At 47.6% G+C, this 19,960-nt stretch overlaps 1 protein-coding gene across 1 annotated transcript; it reads right to left on the reverse strand.

Annotated features, from left to right (window-relative positions):
• Positions 1–17,877: 17,877 nt before the first annotated feature.
• LOC148218185 (class I histocompatibility antigen, F10 alpha chain-like) lies at positions 17,878–19,417 on the reverse strand. The gene is made up of 5 exons (XM_088157931.1): positions 19,068–19,417; positions 18,878–18,982; positions 18,744–18,779; positions 18,586–18,618; positions 17,878–18,112 (listed from the first exon to the last, which is right to left on the reverse strand). The coding sequence occupies exons 1-5, from the start codon at positions 19,369–19,371 to the stop codon at positions 18,099–18,101; spliced, it is 492 nt and encodes a 163-aa protein (XP_088014057.1). The 5' UTR covers positions 19,372–19,417; the 3' UTR covers positions 17,878–18,098.
• Positions 19,418–19,960: the final 543 nt, after the last annotated feature.

The following is a 19,960-nucleotide window of genomic DNA, read 5'->3' on the forward strand; positions in this document are numbered from 1 at the left end:
GGTCCATGGTGTTGTAGGATTGGCTCTGGTGTCTGTTCATCTTTTTTGCGTTTTTGGGTGCTCCCTCCATCCAGGGGTGCATCAATTGACTACTTTTCTCTAATTAAATCACCACATACTTGGATTTCCAACTCATTTCCCTGAACTTGTGGCACCAAAAACACCCCAGTGCCCCAATACACCCTATATAACCTGGACAGTGACAGCACAGGCATGAAGATCCTGGTTCATTGTGCACACATTGCCCTATCAGTGTTAATTTGCATTTCTAAAGCCCCAACCTGGCTGTGCCTGGATCCAATGCTTTTATTCCTGAGCAGACATTAGGTGATCCACAAGTGCACCCCCACAATCTGTTTTCTTTTTCTTTTCTCTTTTTTTTTTTAACAATTTTCTACTAACTGTTTATGTGTTAAAGCCTCACCATTAATACTCTTCTAGTTTTGCAAAATGCAACATAAAGGTGAGCATCAAGAAACCCTTTCTGAAATTCTGCCATCATTAAGAGCCACCCACAAATACACACAAAGAAATTCTAATGCAATCAAGATTTTTCTACTTCTTCTCCTAGGAGTAAAAAGTGATTCTCACACCCCTGGTCCAAACCCAACTGAGAATATAAAAGTAGGATTGCTATGCAGAATTTTTCTAATGGTGTAATCTTGTCACTGAAACTGCAGGAAAAACAAAAACTCTCCAACAATATCTTAATGTTAGAGAGTCAAGGCATTACTTGATCCTGGTCAGGATGTGCAACAGAAATAATTTCATCCACACATAGCCCGGGTATGCAGAGAAAATCATTCCATGAGATGTGAATTTTACTAGATTTTTCCTAAACGTTTTAAAGTCTGAACCCAGTGAAATCCATTGGTTTAGTGTTCATTGCTTCCAGGTTGTGTAGTTCTTAGTATCTGGTTTCCTATTGCACTCAGATTTCTCCTCTTCTGATGTTAATTAGATCCACATTCCTGGATTTCCTTCTCAGTCTTTTCCAGACCAGGTGTCTCCATCTGGGCCAGGGGCAGTGTCTGGGGTGGGTGTTCCTTGATGTTTGCTGATGTTTCCTTGATGTTTTGTTAAATGTCGTTCTGTTTGTTGGTATCTTTTGGGCTATTCCCAGTCTGTTGAGGTGTTAAACTCATCTCTGTTGAGTGGTCTAACAGTCCATAAAAATACCTTTTAAAATTTCTTTCCTGGGACAAGGCAGACCGAGCCTGACTAGTAAAATAGAATGTAATAGAAGTTTAGAGTTGGTATATTTTCCAGCAGTGGAATCTCAGGCAGCCCAGTGTGTGAGTGTAATTGAGAGGCAGAGTCCTGGGTGGATGCTGTGAACAGCAAAGTGCCAAGGCAGGCTCTGTGCCAGCCCAGCTTCCTGTGGCAGAGATTTCACAAGAGACAGGATTCTGGCCACAGACTGCTTGAAATATACATCCCTTATCTCCAGCCCGCACTAGGTGGAGAATTCCCAGGGTAAGGAATTGCAAAGATCAATTCCAAGGGAGATAATTGAATATCTGCCCTGGCTCTGGGCAAAGGTTATAATGGCCGGATGCTTGGCCTTCAGCCAAGGGCACACACTGACTCAGAAAACACTTCCTAAATGCAGCAACATGTTGCATATTCATAGACCTTCATGCATTATTCAGAATCATTCTCCTCCAACCTGTAAATCATTATTTTTTCCTTCCCTGGGGTTCTGGTGTCCCCTAATCCAAGAATGTGAAGAATTTCCTGATTATTTTTTCTACCATTCTCTGAGTTAGTTACATGAAGAAAAGCTTTTTACGTCAAAATGTTGTACTTCAAAAAAATATATTTATCGCAACTAAGTTCTGTTAATCGCGGAGCTAAAATAAACTATGTTCATACAGCAAAGTTTTCCACCATATAGCACTCATTGTAATATTTGAAAAAAGTAAATAATATAACATGTACTTATAACACACCTAGGATTCAATTTTTTTTTCTGAGTATGGAAGAGCCATAGCTGTGGCACCAATCATTTTGTTATATTTCATTTTATTTGTTGCTTTTCTTCTGTCCATACCATGGCATTGAAGCTATTGGGTTTTAGAAAGTGATACAATGTTATGGGTAGAACAGAGAACTCTCAGTCCAGGTCCTGCAATTTCCTATTAATGCTCAGAATTCTTGCACCTCCTTTTCAGTCCTGGATTACTTCTGAGATTCTCCAGACCCTCTCTGGGTCAATACGCCACAAACCTTCAGTCAAAATATGTCTAACTATTTTCTCCACCATTTCCTCTTTTATTTCAAATACTCAAAGATGCTTTTTAGCCTGAACATTGAGTCATTTCACAGAGGCTTCTTCTGCCACTTCTTGTCCTCCTGATTGCAGCAAGTCATCCACATCCTGCATTAACCCAATCCCTGGGGGTGGGGTAAATTCTTGTGATATTTTCTGCAAGGCTTGCCCCAATAAGGCTGGTGCTTCCCTGCATCCCTGCAGAAGGACCGTCCATGTCTTTTCCATTTTCCCTTCTACCTCTTACTTCCACTAAAAGGCAAATTCTAGTTTGCCATCCTGTGTCAGTGGGCATCCCCAGAAAGCATCTTTGCCATCAAGGACTGAATGGTGTCAGTGTGAGGAGGGCACCTGGTTGAAGATGATGTAAGGATGTGAGAGCCCCTGGGTGCTGGGCCCCCCTTGGGCCCTGGGGTTCATCCCTCAGGGGCTGTAGAAACTCTGCCATGACCTTTGCCTTCCCCTTGGCCTTTTCCTCCTCCCTTCTTGCATTCCCCTGCTGTGTCTTTGTGACCAAGTGCTCCAGGGGCTTCTTCTGCCCCTCCTGCAGCCCCCTCAGTGCCTGGGGGTGCTCATCCTCTGACAGCTGCTGAGCTTTCTGCTAAATCATTCCTTTCTGCACTGACCCAAGGAAAATGCTTAAAAGCTAATCCGGATGTTTGCACGTCCAATGCCCATTTCCCAGCTGTTCCTTTGTGCTGCTGCTCCTTGTGCTGTGGCTGCCGTGGCCAGCCCGTATCCCAGAGCCGGTGCCTGTCCTGCCGCAGTGTCCAAACGCGGCCCCCCCGGCGGGCAGGGCCGGCAGCTCCACGGGGCCGGGCAGCGGCCGGGGCGTCCCGCAGCCTCCTGGGGGCCGGGGGCCACTGCCGGGCCTGCAATTGCCGGGGGGTGCTGGGCTCAGGCAGCGCCCGGCGCTGAGCCCCGGCTGCCCCACAGCCCCGGCCCGGCCCCGCAGCTCCCCACAGGCCCCCAGCCCGTGCTCCCGGTGCCGCCCCTCTGCGCCCGCTCCTGCCGCTGCCCAACACAGAGAAACCCCCTGCAATCCTGACCTCCTTGTGTGCCTGTCCTGGCAACCGGGGATACAAAGGATCTGCAGCAGCTGGCAACTCTTGAGGATGAGAGCCTGCTGAAAAACATCCCCATCCTCAGTATTTTTCTCTTCCTCCTCTTTTCCATCATCCATTTTCTTCCCACATAGATTTTTCCTGCTGCCTCTTTCCTGAACCATATTCCTGCACACTCCCCTTCACCCAATCCCTTCCCAGCACACCAACACCATCCATTCCCTGTTGTCTAAATCCCTTCTGGACTTCCGTTATTGACTCCCTAGGTGTCCATGTCCTTGATTACCTCTGGGAGAATGTGCAAACTCCCTCACCATGCTCGCACGGGACCCTTCAGAGATATTTTGGAATCATCATCCCTTTTGCCGGGATCCCTTCGTGGCTTTCCCTTTCTACCCTCCATGGGTGCCCTGCCATGTTTAGTCCCCGAAGATCCCACTGTAGTCCCTGCTGAGATTTTCAGTGCTCTCTGGCTGCCGACTCTTCCCAGCCCCCCTGATCTGTCACTCGTCTGTCTCCTGGTCACTCTCGGGTACCCAATCCATGCCCGGCGCCGCAGCCACACAAGGGAGCCGGTCACCCAAACTGAGTGAGGCACCTTCAGCTCCATTCACTGCCCCCCCGCCCCGGACGGGGCAAGGAATTCCGGTCGAGTCCCAAGGTGTGTGGGAAAATTCACATCACCAGAGGATTCTGTGCACAAAGAAGACAGAGGAGTCCTGTAAAAGTAATTTCATTCAAAAAAAAAGGGAGAGTCAATGGGCCATTTCCCAAGGGGTCTCTGCAATTGTTAGTAGACAGAGCATCCTTTTCATCCTAATTTTCCCAGCTGCATCTCCCTCTCTCTTTTCCCATTGGCTGAACTTCTTGAGAGGTACAGACTTTCCAATGCACCTGCTGTATTCCCCCCCCCCCCCCGTTAATATGCACCCCACTTTTGAATAGCTAGCGATATTCATGGCTCTGTTAAGTGTTTGTTCTTCCTCTGGGAGTTCATGAATTGAGCAGGACCTTGGCTGAGCAGCAGTCTGTGTGGTCAATTAATAACATTTTCTGACCCTGATGGCTTCTGCTGTCCGTTCCTTATGTCCACGTCCCCGGCCCTGTGTCCAAGCGGATTCGCAGCATGTGTTTGTAGAGACCCTTTGCTGTTGTTCCTTGCATGGGGGTCCCCCGTTTTGGGGCCATCCCCCCTGGAGCAGGGTGTCCCGGCTTGGTGCAGCCCCGCCCCTCGGGCAGCGCTGAGCCAATGAGAGCGCGCGGCGGTGATGACGCAGCAGTGTCCAGGCAGAGCCGCAGCTCCCAGCGTTGCCCACCTGGAGCCACCTGCGCCCGGCCCGGGCCCCAGCGCCCCCCTGGATGGGAATTTGGGGAGGTGGGAGGGGGGGAGCGCCAAGGCCGGGCCCCCCCGCGCTGTGGTGGCGGCAGCGGCTGCAGTGGGGAGCGAGTGCGGGCGGGAGCGGCCGAGAGCCCAGCGCTGCCCCAGCCCGAGCTGCCCCAGCTCCATCGCTGCCCCTGCGCTGGGATGCTGTGGGTTTGGGGGGAAGAGGGAGCCGGCAGTGGGTGCTGGGCCTGGGGGCAGCAGCAGAAGGAAAGGAGAAGCGGGGTTGAAGAACAAAATGGTCAAACGCTGCACGTGGGAGGAGCAGGTAGGATTGTGCAGGAGAAAGAAGAATAATGGGCGGGAGTGTGAGGAAGAGTAGGGACACCGCAGGAGGGTCAGAAATGAGAAGCAGCACAATGTTCCACCCCTCCCTGTATCTGTAGCCTCTCCCACAGCCCCAGGAGCGTTGCTCCCCCCATATGCAGCAAGTGACCGAAGAGGATGATCCATGATTTTCACAGGGGTGAATCTTGCTGTTTGTGAGCTTTATAGGGCTAAATGTTGGTGCTTTGGTTTTTTGCAGGGGCTGAATCTTTATATTTTGGAGGGGATTTGGGCTGAAACTTACTTTTTGGGGAGTGTTTGATCTATGTCTTGATGTTTGGATAATTTTTGTGCTGAATCGTGGTGTTTTGGAGGTTCTTATAGACACAAGATGCCAAATGACTTCCTGAGATGAACTTTGGAAGGAGGAACCCCCAGCCCAAGGTGCTCTTTTTTTTTTTCCCCTCAAACTAGGATTTGTCATTCCCATGCCGTGGGTAGATGGAGGAGGAGGAGGAAAAGCCCCAGAGATCCCTCACGAGGACGGCTGCAAACCCAGCCCAGGGAGCTGCGAGGAGGAAAGACCCTCCCTGAGCCAGGAAGGCGGCCGGAGATCCAGGCAGAGCTCAGAGCTGGTGGAGAAACCTTCTGGAGGAGAGAAGCCCCACAAGTGCTTGGAATGTGGGAAGGGTTTCAGCTACAGGTCCCAGCTGATCCGGCACCAGATGATGCACACTGGAGAACGGCCCTATGAGTGTGGGAAATGCAGGAAGAGCTTCAGGACTATTTCTCATCTGATGGAGCACCAGGTGATCCACACAGGGGAACGGCCCTACACCTGCTTGCAATGTGGGAAGAGCTTTGGGCAGAGTTCCCACCTGAGAAGCCACCAGCGCATCCACAGTGGGGAGAGGCCCTACGAGTGTCCCAAGTGTGGGAAGAGGTTTCAGACCAGCTCCAGTCTCCTCCTACATGAGCGGATTCACACAGAGGAGAGGCCCTTCCGCTGCCCCGACTGCAGGAAGGGATTCAAGCACAACTGCACCCTCATCAGGCACCGGCGCATCCACACTGGGGAGAGGCCCTACGAGTGTCCTGAGTGTGGGAAGAGCTTCTCAGACAGCTCTAACTTGACCCGACACCAACGGAGTCACCACTGAGGGAAGCCCTGTGAGTGCCCCGAGTGTGGGAAGAGCTTCGTGCTCTGCTCCAGCTCCATCCCCAATGGGAGGATTGGTGTTGGATGGTAGAAAAAAACACAAAAACACAACAAACAAACAAAAAACCCCCCCAAACAAACAAACAAAACAACAAAAGAAACCCAAAAAACCAAAACCAAAAACCCACCAAAATAGTGATACGCACAGAAGCAATATAAAAACACCGAAATCAAACAAAAGGAATAGTCAGCTTCGAAATAAAGAATGGAGAAAAGTCATGAACTAACATTTCTCTTTTTTTTAAACTATGGAGAAAAAACTCTTGTTTCCTCTAAAACATGTAAAAATATTTTGAAGTGAATATGACTGTTCCAACTGTACATATAAAGAAAAGCATTAATATTAAAGTAAACAAATGTTAAAATTGCAGTAATCTCCTAGGTTTAAATAATAAGAAAACCCCTGCTGTCCCCCCCAATAAAACAAAAAGGAAAAAACTCTATTCTCAAAAATGAAGTAAGGTTTTGTTTAAACTGTTATAATCCTTAAACTGTGCATCAGAAGTTAATATAGTCCTCAATAAAAGTTATGAGAAAAATTGTTAGTCTGTATAAAGGATTTTTAGATAGTAATCAGATTTCCATTCTCCTGGGAAGCTAATCACTGTAACATCAAAACAAGAAGAATCCGTTTTCTTATGAAGAAATCTCCATAGACTGAAAAAAAGTCTCCTCTTTCAAGTAAATGAGTGAAAAACTATTTTAGAGATGGTAGACTGAGTTGTTTTTGTACGTGTTTAGTATTAAAAAAAATGTATTGAAGAAAAAGCTGTAGCCTAAAGTTTTCTTCTAAGGGTTTTTTCTTATAGTTTCTAGTAATAAAATTTCTCTTTATACCATTTAAAGTAAAACCTGTTTTTTGTCTACTTCTTAATCCTCTCTCACAACAAAAAAATTAAAATTAATAAACCAAAACTACTACATTTAACCTCAGTGATTCCAGGATTTTGATTTCCTATTACCCAAGGGTATCTTCTGGAGCCAAATGGTGATTGACTGGGGCAAAGACCAAGATTTTGGAGACAGTGGGGTGGAAACTCCTCCAAAAATGTTCTTCCCTCCCTCCCAAGCGCGTGGATCCTCAGCTCGCACAGACACAGAAATTCTTTTATTTTGGCCTTGATTTGCTTTTCATTTCTCTTCATCCCTTTAAAACATCCAACACGGGGTAAAAATAAAGACACTGAACTGAGACATGGGTGGGGACACGGGGGGACAATGACATGGTGGGACACAGACATGGAGAGTGACATGGGGACACATGGACATGGAGGGGGACGTGGCCATTCGTGGGGACATGGGGGGACACAGGCATGGATGGAGATGTGGGGGACAGTGACAGGGATGGAAACATGGTGGGGACACAGCCATGGGTGAGGACATGGTGGGACATGGCCAGTGACATGTGGGGACACGGCCACGGCCGGTGCCATGGGGGGAACTCGCAGGGGCTGTGGGGGATGCTGGCTTGGAGGGAGTTGAGGGTTCCTGGCAGGGACTTGGGGCTCGCTGAGGCCTTTGGGGACCCCAGGCCGAGCGGCTCCGGCTGCGCTGGGAGACCCTGGCGGAGGTTCTGGGGCAGCTGCTCAAGGACCCCCTGCCCTGGAGCCCCAGCAGGGCATTGGGCTCCTGGAAGGGAATGAACGTCCTTGTCCCCAGCAGGACAGATTTCTTATTTCTTGCAGGTGCAAACGGTTCTCTTACCAGAATAGCTTGTTGTGTTCATTGTTTTCATGCTTAAGATTGTTTTCAACTGGGAACAAGCAAGTAACTTAGCTGCACATAGAAATGACAGGCTAGCTATTAATTTAGCAGAGAGCAAGACCTGATTTTATGAGGCCTTCCTTTTATAATTTGTCTACCTGACTGCAACATCTCACCCTTTTTCATTAATTCAAGGAAGGCTCATATGTTCTGATGATAAAATAGCTCTCTCTTGTGAGGGTGTTATCTCATTAAGTTTATCACTGGTTATCTCTTAGATATGGGATAAGATACACAAAAGACCGATTACAATCAACAAAACTTAGCAAATTCTATCATGTCATTGACACAGGGTTTCACAGCATGAGAAAACAAAAGAATAATGTCCAGTGTCTCCTAGGGAAATGGGAATAAATGACCATTGTTTTAAAGTCCAAATAGTCCATTAGCTGGAAATGTTAATCTTTGACATCACTGAATCCAAGTGCTCTTGGATCCTGGAACAGGGAATAACTGAAGAAGGTTAGTAGGAACACTATACCATGATGTTGACACAAGGCTTTTGTTGGCAATTTGCCTGTAAATTTCCAGACACAGCCATGTCTTGGCAGTCCTGCTTCTGGTTTTGTTCTGGCCACGAAGGCTGCATGGTGATTAAGTTCTTTTTCTTCTCACTGGGCTTCATTTTCTTGGAGGCAACTGATGTTTGGCTGAATGAACAGGTGACTGCTTTGAACTTGTTGATGATAAAAACACATGCATACCTTCTCCTTAAGTTAATGAATTAATTAGTCTTTGTAAATTCAATTAATGAGGTTTACCTAAAAATATTTTCTTTTTTTTTTTTGTATAAATATTGCATTATTCATATTTCCTTAGGAGTTAATTTGCCCTTCTTTGTTTTAAAAACAGCATGCGTGACTCTTGCACTGAACATGAAGGGAACATCAAAACAAAACAATATATATAGTAAAACCAAACACTTACAGCAATCGGGAATAATTCAGATACAACAATATAAAACATTTCTGATAACAGATATAATTAATAACACATCTGAAATTACAGGATTACCAAGCACTACAACATTGTACCATCATCCCAGTGTCTGCAACACCTGATAAACCTCAAATCAGTGAAGAAGTGGATAATCATCACCGGAAAATGATTTGGGACGAAATGAGCGCAGAGCCGCCTGTGGCTGCAGTGCAGAGGCAGCTCCCAAGTCGGGCAGCAGACGGCGGGGGGGAAGCTCCGGGCCCCGCGGGGAGAACGGGAGCCTGAGCCGGCGGCGCTGAGCAGCGGGGGCTGCAGCCACCCGAAAGGGGGGTGGGAAAGCGCCACAGCGGAGAACGGGGGGGCTGTGATACCCCCTGAGCCGGGGCCTGAATCCTTAAAAACCGGAATAATCACGGACGGAGACCCTCTGACTAATTAAAGTTACAAAGTGGTGTGTTTATTCACCGGCACGGGAGTCACCTCCCAAAGGCGTGACCGCCCCGAACAAGGTTCTTTGCCCTCTATTTATTGCCCAAGATCTTACATACAATACATGTGCATAACCCCAGCACCTCCCATCCCCATCCCATATTAAAATGAGCCCATTCGTCCTTCACGTGTGCGCAGTTTTTCTCTTGAATTGGGTCGGTGCTCTCGAAATGGGTCAGTGGTCTCGAAGGATGAAGTCAGGAGAGTCTTCATCAGGTCTCTGTGACCCCCTGGAACAATCCAAGGCCTCTTGCTTTGTGATTAACTGTTGTGTTCCGTCAGCGGATTCAGGATCCAGGGTGGTGTGTCGGTGCATTGCCTCTCACAACGGGTCTAGAAATTCAGAAGGGACCCTGTTTAATAGCATACAGGGCTGACCAGTTTATGGTTCTAGGAATTGCTCTTTCCAGCCCCTTCACTATTAATTCCTGGTATTTTGTTAGCTGTGCTGCTCCCTCTGATCTATTAGCATTCCAACCTGGATCCTGAAGGGGAAATAAATCCTTAATGTCCTCCTGTGTTGTTCTGCAATCATCCTCAGCCAGATCTTCAGCCACCTTCAAAGCCAACTGCTTCTCTGAGTCTGTTAAAGAATCAAGCAGTAGCTGGAGGTCAGTCCAACCAGGCCTGTGCTGTCTAACCATAAACTTCATTCTCTTAGCACCACCCATTGGATCGCTCTGATAACTCTTAGCAATCTTTTCCCAGGAATCCAGATCCAATGCAGAAAAGGGAACTTTAACTGGCACTGTTGTTCCCTCAGAGGTTACTGTCTCCCTCAGAGGAGCCTCTCTAATTTGTTTTCAGGTCCTTGATGCTGTGGGACCCTGTGGGGAGGGCCCTTCCTCCTCACTGTCACTGGGGGTGATGGTGGGTACAGTCAGGTTGGCTCTCATGCTTTGGGAATTGGGGGAAATCCTGCTTTAATTCCTGTTCTCCCGAGGGAAGGTGATGCAGGGGATGAAGTGGGGATAGAGGCTGGAGTTGATGGCTACTCTGAATCTACTTTCTCTATCACCCCTCCCCTTTCCTGCCTTTTAGAGGGTCTTTTAAGCAATTCTTCTGTTTCTTTTTCCTGAGCTTCCATACTATGTATCTTGTCAGGATGTGTGCATCTTTGGTTTATTGAACACTTACTGCAACATCGCTTGGATTTTCCCCCGTTAGCTTTATTATCTTTTTCCAGAGCCAACACTGAAGGGTCAGATGGTGGCCTAATCCCACAATCCCTTTGCCACTTGTAGTGATTCCAAAGGGTGGAAAACATCAGCATAATAACCTCCTGCAATTTTTGTTCACGCCTAAGTAAAAGCATTAGCTGTAACAAATTTTTACAGTCAAGCGTCCTGGCTGGTGGCCATTTCACCCCTCCTCAAGTCTTTAAAGTGGCCACCACTGCGGGCACAGCTTAACAAGCTGTCTCTTGGTTTCTGTACCACCATGGCCCACCAGCTCTTTCCAACGTGTCAAAATACATCCCAAGGGGCTGTCTTTAGGAATCTCTCTGCTCTCACTCGCCCCCATGCTGAGAGTTCCTCCTCTCTCAACGCCTTTTAATCTTGTCCCAACTCCGAAGCTTCACCTGGTGATAATCAGGTACAAAGGTACACTGAGCACACTCACCCCTAAGGATCTCTGCTGGTTTCTGTGGGGTTCCTGAAATCCCGTTTTCTAACAGCTCAAATATTCTATTGCTACCGTGTGCCTCCTGACCAGTGACCAATAAAATCCATATAACTATCTGGGTAGCCTTTTATTCCTTTCTGTGACAAAGATCGCAAATTCCATTTCTAGGTATCCTCCACTTGTGTACTCGCCAGACCCACAATTCTCGACAAATTACACAACGAAACACAACCCACGGGTTACAGTCACAGCTCCCCCTTGGACAGGAAAGTTCCTTTGGCCTGGGATCCCCCTCCCTGAACCTTCTATTCCTAGGCATATAATTTTACCAGCAGGAGAGAAAGGGAATAAATAAAAGCAACTGAAGGAAAAGGGTTAACAGTGAAAGCAGCGAACCAAATCACTTAAGCTCTGCAATTATAATCTTTGACACAAGATGGCTGTGTTGCCTAAAGAATGAAACCTTTCCACACAAAATGGCGATATCTTTCTAAAATACTCACAACGCGCACTACCCAACTAAAAAAAAAGTTCCTTTTTATTCACCTCTAAAGGAATTAATGTATCACAACCAAACACTTCCAAACACTTCACTCACAACACTTTTACAAAATGGCAAAATTCAAAACAAAAATTCGTTTTCTCCCCCTTCAAATTTCTGATCACAGTTCGCTGGCAAACCAAGCCTCTCTCGTTGTACCTTGGGCTGAATATTCACAAAGCCACGCCGAAAATCCGGCAAACTTCGGCCAAGGCACAATTCCTCTGCGGGGGGAGGGTAGCTCTGAACTCACGTCTGCCTCTCCCCTCCGCACCTAGGGACCAACAACACTCTGTCAGAATAGTGCCCCACACACTGGTGATTTTAAAGCCTCACAAACAACTAACTATATTTTCTTGCAGTTAAAACAGCCACAATTAAAACTTCGGGGTTGAACGGAAACCGAGAAATGTTGCTCAAAGCTGCAAACCCGCAGTACCGGGTACCGGGGTTACTCCGGAGTGTGCCGGATGTAATTTCAAACCGCACCCACACTGCTCGCTTCCTTTAAACACAAAACAAACAGCTTAAACACAAAACTGCCGCTCTCACCCGGTAATACACCGTTCACAATCTGACTGCTTGCACACACACAGCCAAAGCTCACACACACACAGCCAAAACTCACACACACAGCCAAAACTCACACACACACAGCCAAAACTCACACACACACAGCCAAAACTCACACACACAGCCAAAGCTCACACACACAGCCAAAGCTCACACACACACAGCCAAAGCTCACACACACAGCCAAAGCTCACACACACACAGCCAAAACTCACACACACACAGCCAAAACTCACACACACACAGCCAAAGCTCACACACACACAGCCAAAACTCACACACACAGCCAAAACTCACACACACAGCCAAAACTCACACACACACAGCCAAAACTCACACACACACAGCCAAAACTCACACACACAGCCAAAGCTCACACACACACAGCCAAAGCTCACACACACACAGCCAAAGCTCACACACACAGCCAAAGCTCACACACACACAGCCAAAGCTCACACACACAGCCAAAGCTCACACACACACAGCCAAAACTCACACACACACAGCCCAGCCCCCGCGATTCAAGTGTAATACAAGTGCTTTGGGTTCCTCCGCCCTCCCGGGTGTATCCCTTCTGCTAATCAGCCGCAAATCTCAAAATTCTTCCACAACCTACACATACATAAATTCAAAACACATACACTACTTTGCCAACATGCTCCCCAAACCACACAAACCAAAGCACATACAGCTGTTTTAAATATGTTTTAATATGTTTTAAATTATTCCTCTTTTATACCCAAAGAAATGTTCATAACAATCATTATTCTTCTTTGCATGATAGCCAACTGTGCAAGACAGTTCTACTGTTAGATATTTATATATTATTAGATATTTATCTATTATTAGATATTTATCTGCTGATAAATATTTATTATTGTTAGTTATTTACTACATTTTAGATACTTATCCGTTATTAAACACCCATTATTAGCAGATATTTAGAATAGAGACTTGACAAGGTAAAGGCCTTGTTAAGCCTTTAAAGGGGGGAAAAGATGCCTTAATTTTCAACTTTCATATTTTTCAGATTCTGTGCTGCCCTAGTGCGTGACTCTGAACTTCAAATAAAGTGTTAGCAAGTTCTCTTCACAGCTTAGTTAGACAAAACAATCCTTTTCCAGCCTGAGAGCCAAGGACACTGTTGCAGCTTCAGGCCCAAAAATTGTGAACAACAATGAATTGAGGAGAGCAATCTGGGTGAATGGGACTTCATAACCTAGACTCTAATTGGACAATTAACCCCAAGATGTAAATTGACCAAAACTGATAAAAGTGTGGAAATCTGTGACCGCTCGTCCATCTTGGGTAGAGCCACGGCCGGGCTCTTGTACTGCCCAAGGTGAATCCTTTGAAGGCCTTTTAGTAAAAACCTCCTTGACTCCTTTAACTCTCTCCAGCCTCTCTGGGCATCAGTTGGAGATTCCCCAGTGACCCTGGTGATCCGTGTTGGGAAGACACCTGGCTGGGGGGCTCTGCATCTTCCTGGCTCCCTGTGGACACCTGGATGAACACAGGGGCAGGAACGTCCATTGGGGCCCAAACTGACATTGGGAATTCCTTGGGGAGAGCAGATTTGTTGACTTTCAACCCAAAAAAGTCTTCTGCATTCAGTCCTATCTTCTGGTGGCATCCAGGGATACTGAATGGTCTTGGAGGTCTTTTCCAACCTCAGTGATTCCACGGTTTTTATTTCCTATTGCCCAGGGGTATCTTCTGCAGCCAAATGCTGATGACCAAGATTTTGGAGACAGGGGGGTGGGAACCCCTCCAAAACAGGTTCTTCCCTCCCACCAAAGCACATGGATCCTCATCTGGCATGGACAAGGAAATCCCTTTCTTTTGGCCTTGATTTGCTTTTCATTTTTCTTCATGGAGTAAAAATAAAAAAACAGAAGCTCTTCTCAGGATAAAAAACAAAGACATTGAACTGAGACATGGGTGGATGTAGTAATTATGTTGTGATAGACATGACTGGCATCATCAGCAGTCCTTTATTAAAAACTTTTCATGCCTTATTTCAATGGACTTCTCTTAGGCAACTCTGACTCCTTCCCTCACAGGCAGCTCCACACAGCTCTGACTCCTCCTCTCCTCTCTGCAAGTTTCCTTCTTCCTTCTACATCACTGGCTAAACCCCAGCCTGTCCCTTATCTGGCCACCTAACCCTGTCTGTCACAACAACTTCTTACCTTATCTGTCCCTGGCACAACCCCATGTCCCTTCTCTCCTCACAGCACAGCCAGCAGACTCCACCCCAAACTGCAGCAGATCCTCAGTCTCAAGCTCCAACCATAACTGTGACTAGTGGCCAGCTAGCCCACTCTTTTATAAAACACCCATCCTCACTGGTCAGGCAAGGCTGTTTCCACTCCTCAGTAACCAGTACAGATGTAGTTCATTGTGAAAGATTGCCTTCTAGCCTTTCAACCTATCTTCCCACAAATTCCCCCTTTTTTATTTAATTAAAATAAATTGACATGATGACACATTCACATATTTCACCTCAGACTAACAGTTATACAATTGTTTGGGCAACACATCACAATAAGGACATATACTTGAAATCTCAGTTCTCAAATATCACAAGTAGTTTGCCTAGCTTTACTTCATGATTGTTTCCTTCAGCAAGTTCTTATATAAGAAATAATTGTCTGCATGCTGTAGATTGATTAGACATTTACCTTTCCCCAGAGCCAAGAGTCTTATTATTTTTCTCCTCACATATAACCAATTTATTCCAGTTTCATTACCCAAAGTGAAAGTTTACAGCAGCATAACAACCACATCCAATTAATTCTGATTGATTCTTCATTCTTTTCTCAGTGATTGTTAACTTTCTTTTTAAAATTACTTTGGTTTAAATTTGGCTTTTAGCAGTACAGAACATCAACCCAAGGATTCTCTTAGCTCTGAAATGCCTTTGTGAATTAAGCTTGATACATTACCCAGATTCACACAGTACATACTATTAAAGCTCAAAAAGCAGAAAGCTGCAATTCATAAACACAATATATATATTTCAGCATCAAACAGACACATTGCATTCAACAGCAGAACCACCATCTCCAGCTTTTCCTGTGTCTTGTTCCTTTAATTACTTGACTTTTTCCTTCTTCAGCTTAGTTGCTTTTGTAAAGTTATTTTAGCTAACTGCTGTGCAGGAGTTACATATTGGAACTCGGCTCTTAATTCAGCTTTTTGGGGGACACAGAGACAGCTCTGGCAGGCTCTACTTCAGGGACAGGCACATTCTCAAGCTGAACTTCATTCTTCTCTTGCTCCCCATTAACTTCAATTTCCAGCTCTGATTCTTCTTCTACCTCCTGCTCTGTTTTCTATTCTTTTAGAGTCTCATAGAGCAATCTCCAGGTGGCAGTCAAATTTGCAGCTGCCTTGTCCCCTTTGCATACTGCATCCCATGGACTTTCCCCAACTTCTTTCCATACTCTAACACTAAAGGCAGTGCTTTCATCAACCTTAATAACATATTTTTTTTCCCCAAGTGTTTTTTTAATACACATAAAACAGTCTGTTGCCAGTGGCTCATCTGGATAAGCATCCCTTCAGGTGTCACAGTCAATCAGGTTCAGACCAGCGGCTTCCCCCACTGCTCTCAGCTTCCCTGGGCTCCATCTCTGGCTGTACCTCACCCTACAGCCCAAGTCCAACCACGTTGGCATCACCATTATGTAGTAATTATGTTGAGACGGACTGGACTGATACCACCATCAATCCTTTATTAAAAACTTTACATGCCTTCTTTCTGTGGACTTCTCTCAGCCAACCCTAACTCCTTCCCTCAAAGGCAGCTCCACACAGCTCTGACTCATTCTCTCCTCTCTGCAAGTTTCCTTCTACATGACTGGCTAAACCCCAGCCTGTCCCTTATCTGGCCACCTAACCCTGTCTGTCACAACAACTTCTTATCTCATCTGCCCCTTGCACAACCCCATGTCCCTTGTCTCCTCACAGCACAGCCAGCAGACTCCACCCCAAACTGCAGCAGATCCTCAGTCTCAAGCTCCAACTGTAACTGTGACTAGTGGCCAGCTAGCCCACTCTTTTATAAAACACCCATCCTCATTGGGCAGGCAAGGCTGTTTCTACCTCTCAGTAATCAGTACAGATGTAATTCATTGGGAAAGATTGCCTTCTGCACTATCCTTTCAACTTATCTTCCCACACTTATTCTGTAAGGCTTCTCTTATTTCCTATAGTTATGGTCACCATCATCTCATGGTCATGGTCACCTCACAGTCACCTCATGGTCACAATTGTCTCACAGCCATGGTCGTGTCATGATCATCTCATGGTCTTGATCACCACATAGCCATGGTGTGTTGTGGTCATCTCATGGCCACCTCTTGGTCAAGATGTGTCATGGTCACAGTCATGATCATCTCATGGCCTCCAGCATTTCATGGCCGTGGTGGTGTCATGGCAATCTCGTGGTCATCTCATTGTCACCATCATCTTGTGGTCATCTCATGGTCACGGCCATCTCATGGTCATGGTCATTTCCTGATCACCATCATCTTATGCTCACGGTCATCTCACTGTAATGGTCACCTCATGATCATGTCACTGTCACCTCATGGTCATCTCATGGCCACGATCACATCAGGGTCACCCCAAGGCCATGGCTGTGCCACAGCCAACCCATGGTCATCTCTTGGTCCAAATCATCTCTTGGTCAGGGTTGTGGTTGTGTCATGGTCATATCATGGCCATGGTCACTCCATCCCATGGCCATCTTGTACTTGTGTCATGGCCATGGTCATGGCCAGGGAACTTCTCCAAGCCCCAGTTTTGGAACACTCAAGGACCATTGGGGGCAACGATGCCTGGCCTGACCCCTCTCCCATCCCACTGCCCTTCCAGGAGCCTGACATGGCCAAACCTGTCAGGGCTTGGCCTGCCCTGACCCCGGGCTGGTGTCAGTGAAATGGCTAAATAAATAATAAAGGGACAGGAATGACTAAAGGGCTAGAAACTGAAAGTGTAAGGAGAAATAAAAAGGGTGCACAAAGGCCCCTTTAGAAGACCCTAAAATGGGGTTGAGCAGACACTGATACAGACTATGAAGGAATGTTCTAGAAAGCTTCCAGCCAATCACAGACCCTTGTGCAGTCTCTATTTGCATGGTTATGCCCAGTAGTTCCCATAATCCTTTTCTTCTCCTCTATTGCTCGCCATAGTGTGACTGGATGTTGTCTGTCTTGGCTCCTCAGTGTCCAGGGTTGTTACCTGCTGTGGGGCCGGTTCCCAGCCCGTCCCTTCCATGATGGACTGCTACACAGACTCTCCTGGGGACACATGGGATATGGGACATGGAGCAGGAAACAAAACCTGGGGGATGGAATTGGGTGTGGCTGAGAAGCCCTCATTTTGCTCCAGGTGTCCCCATCCCAGTCCTGGTGTCCCCATTTATGTGTCCCCATCCCAGTCCTGGTGTCCTCACACTGATCCTGGTGTCCCCATTCCCATGAATGTGTCCCCCACCCTAGTCCTGGTCTTCCCATCCTGCTCCTGGTGTCCCCGTCCCAATTCCTGCTGTCCCCATTCCCATTCCTGCTGTTCCCATCTCTGTCCCTTGCTGTCCCTATCCCATCCTGGTGTCTCAATCCCCGTGTCCCCATCCCTGTCCCCAGTGTCCTTATCCCTGTCCCCAGTGTCCCTATTCCCACTCCTGGCTCCCAGTGAGGAACTGTCGGCCACTGGAGGAGGGAACCCGGATTTATTGCCCCAAGAAGGATTTATTGCCCAAAGTAGGATAATTTCACACCAGAAAAAAAGCATTGGGAATATTTGTAATTCTTAGCTTTAAAACACTAGAAAATGGGAAATGTATCTGTTAGCAAAAGCTGTGGGTGGATGGGAACAGTGGGATGAGCTCTGCTGGCATCTCCTGGTTTCCTGGGAAGAGGGAAGGGGCCAGATCCAGCTCCATGGATCGCTCAGGCAATGATTTCTGTCGGGATGAGAGAGGGTCACGGTGTCACCCTCTCCATGTCCCCATCCCACAGGATGGACCTGGCTGGAGCCCATGGAGAGTGGGAGCTGTTTCAGAATCCCACCTCATCCCGCCCCAATCTTGCTCCATCCATCCCACGCGATCCCGTCCCATTCATTCTGCCCTAATCCCACTCTGGAATTCCACCCAATCCCTCTCCATCCATCCCACACCTACTCCATCCATCCATCCATCCATCCATCCATCCATCCATCCATCCACCCCAACTCACCCTGCTCCATCCAACCTGCACCAATCCTGCCCCATCCATCCCACCTGATCCCACTCCAGAATCCAGCCCCGATTCCACTCCACAATTCCATCTGATCCTGCTCTGGACCCCTGCATTGATCCAGAATCCCTCCCTGATCCCAGTCTGTCCATCCTGCCCCGATTCTCCTCTGGAATCCCACCCTGATCCCATTGTGTACCTGCACTCAAGGCGTTGGTTCCCACGTCATTTCCTGCAGAAAGAGAAGATCCATGAGATTCCAGCACAGATCCAGTTAATCCACTGGGAATAACTCCAGGATCCATCCTGGGATCCAAACAGAGAGGATTCAGAGCTGGATCCACCACTGGTACTCACCGGCTGCCATGTTGCATCCATTCCTGTCCCTCCTCCCTGTGGAAAAACAGTGGGATCGGTGTTGGTGGCACAGGATTCCCAGAACAGTGCTGGGTGGATCCATGCCCCTTCCCGGCCCCCATCCCGTGTGTTACCGGATTGGCGCTTCCAGATGACAAATCCAATGAGGGCAATGAAGATGATGATGGCAGCAATGGACACAGCGACCACCACAGTGAGATTCCTGCCAGATGTTGGCTCTGAAAAATGTGGGATGGTGAGGAGGGGGAGGGGAATCCCCATTTGGGAATTCCAAATTCCCACATTCCATATTCCCAGCCTCACCCCAAGCGTAGATCCCGGGCCCCGACATTCCGGGATGCTCCACCCGGCACCGGTACTGCTCCCGCTCCTCCGGCCGCGCCTCGATCCTGGCCCAGGTGTGGAAGGTGCCGTCGCTGTTGGGAACGATCCCGCCCCACTCCGTCTCCTGATCCCAGATTTCATCCCCCTTCATCCAGTTGACTGCGATGGAGCTGGGGTAGAATCCGTACGCATGGCAGGACAAGATCAGCGTCCCATGTTCCTCTTTTCCAGACACATGGACATCAGGGGGCTCTGGAATGGGATAACGGTGAGAGACATGCATGGAATTCGATTGAGTCCATGGGTGAGATCTGCCCCTGGAATTCCCACTGGAATTGGATGGGGGTGAGACCTGCCTGTTACGGCTTTTTCCCGGCCTATACAGAGTCTTTCACCTTCCACCGGTCTAGCTCAGGTGTTGGGGTGATATTCCTCTGGGCCTTAGCCACAAAGACGTAGATAAGATATCAAAAGAGGCTCTTTCCCCTGATAAAGTTACAGGTTTATTTCTCGTGGGTAGTGAGTGAAAAGGGAAGGGAAAAGAGAACGGGGGAAGAGAAAAAGGGGAAAAAAGAAAGAGCGGGATAAGAGATCTGGGGAAAAAGGAGATGCGGGAAAGGAGTGGGGGGAAAAAAGAGAGAACGGGATAAGAGAGAGTGGGGGAAAAAAGAGAACGGGGCAAGAGAGGGGGAAAAAGTGCGGGAAAGAGAGCGAGGTCAGCAGGTCCTGACCTTTTCTAGGGTCTGGAAAGGGGGGGCGGGGAGAAATTGGATCCCAGCCAGCTCTGTGTGGCCAGGAGGGGAGAGGGACCAAGATACAGGGCACAGCAGGGGTCACGGGATGTACCATTTACAATGTATCTAGGGAACGCA

This window comes from Sturnus vulgaris, unplaced genomic scaffold (genome assembly GCF_052056855.1).
Source record: "Sturnus vulgaris isolate bStuVul1 unplaced genomic scaffold, bStuVul1.hap1 Scaffold_194, whole genome shotgun sequence".
In the NCBI taxonomy this organism is placed as follows: Eukaryota; Metazoa; Chordata; class Aves; order Passeriformes; family Sturnidae; genus Sturnus; species Sturnus vulgaris.

Bases quoted from the DNA above. Each gene is read 5' to 3' on its own strand.
- LOC148218185 (XM_088157931.1), bottom strand. From the start codon at position 19,371: ATGCATGTCTCTCACCGTTATCCCATTCCAGAGCCCCCTGATGTCCAT. The intron at 18,983-19,067 runs GTGAGGCTGGGA...CACATTTTTCAG, and splicing joins GCCCGGGATCTACGCTTGGG to AGCCAACATCTGGCAGGAAT. The intron at 18,619-18,743 runs GTGAGTACCAGT...CTCTTTCTGCAG, and splicing joins TGGATGCAACATGGCAGCCG to GAAATGACGTGGGAACCAAC.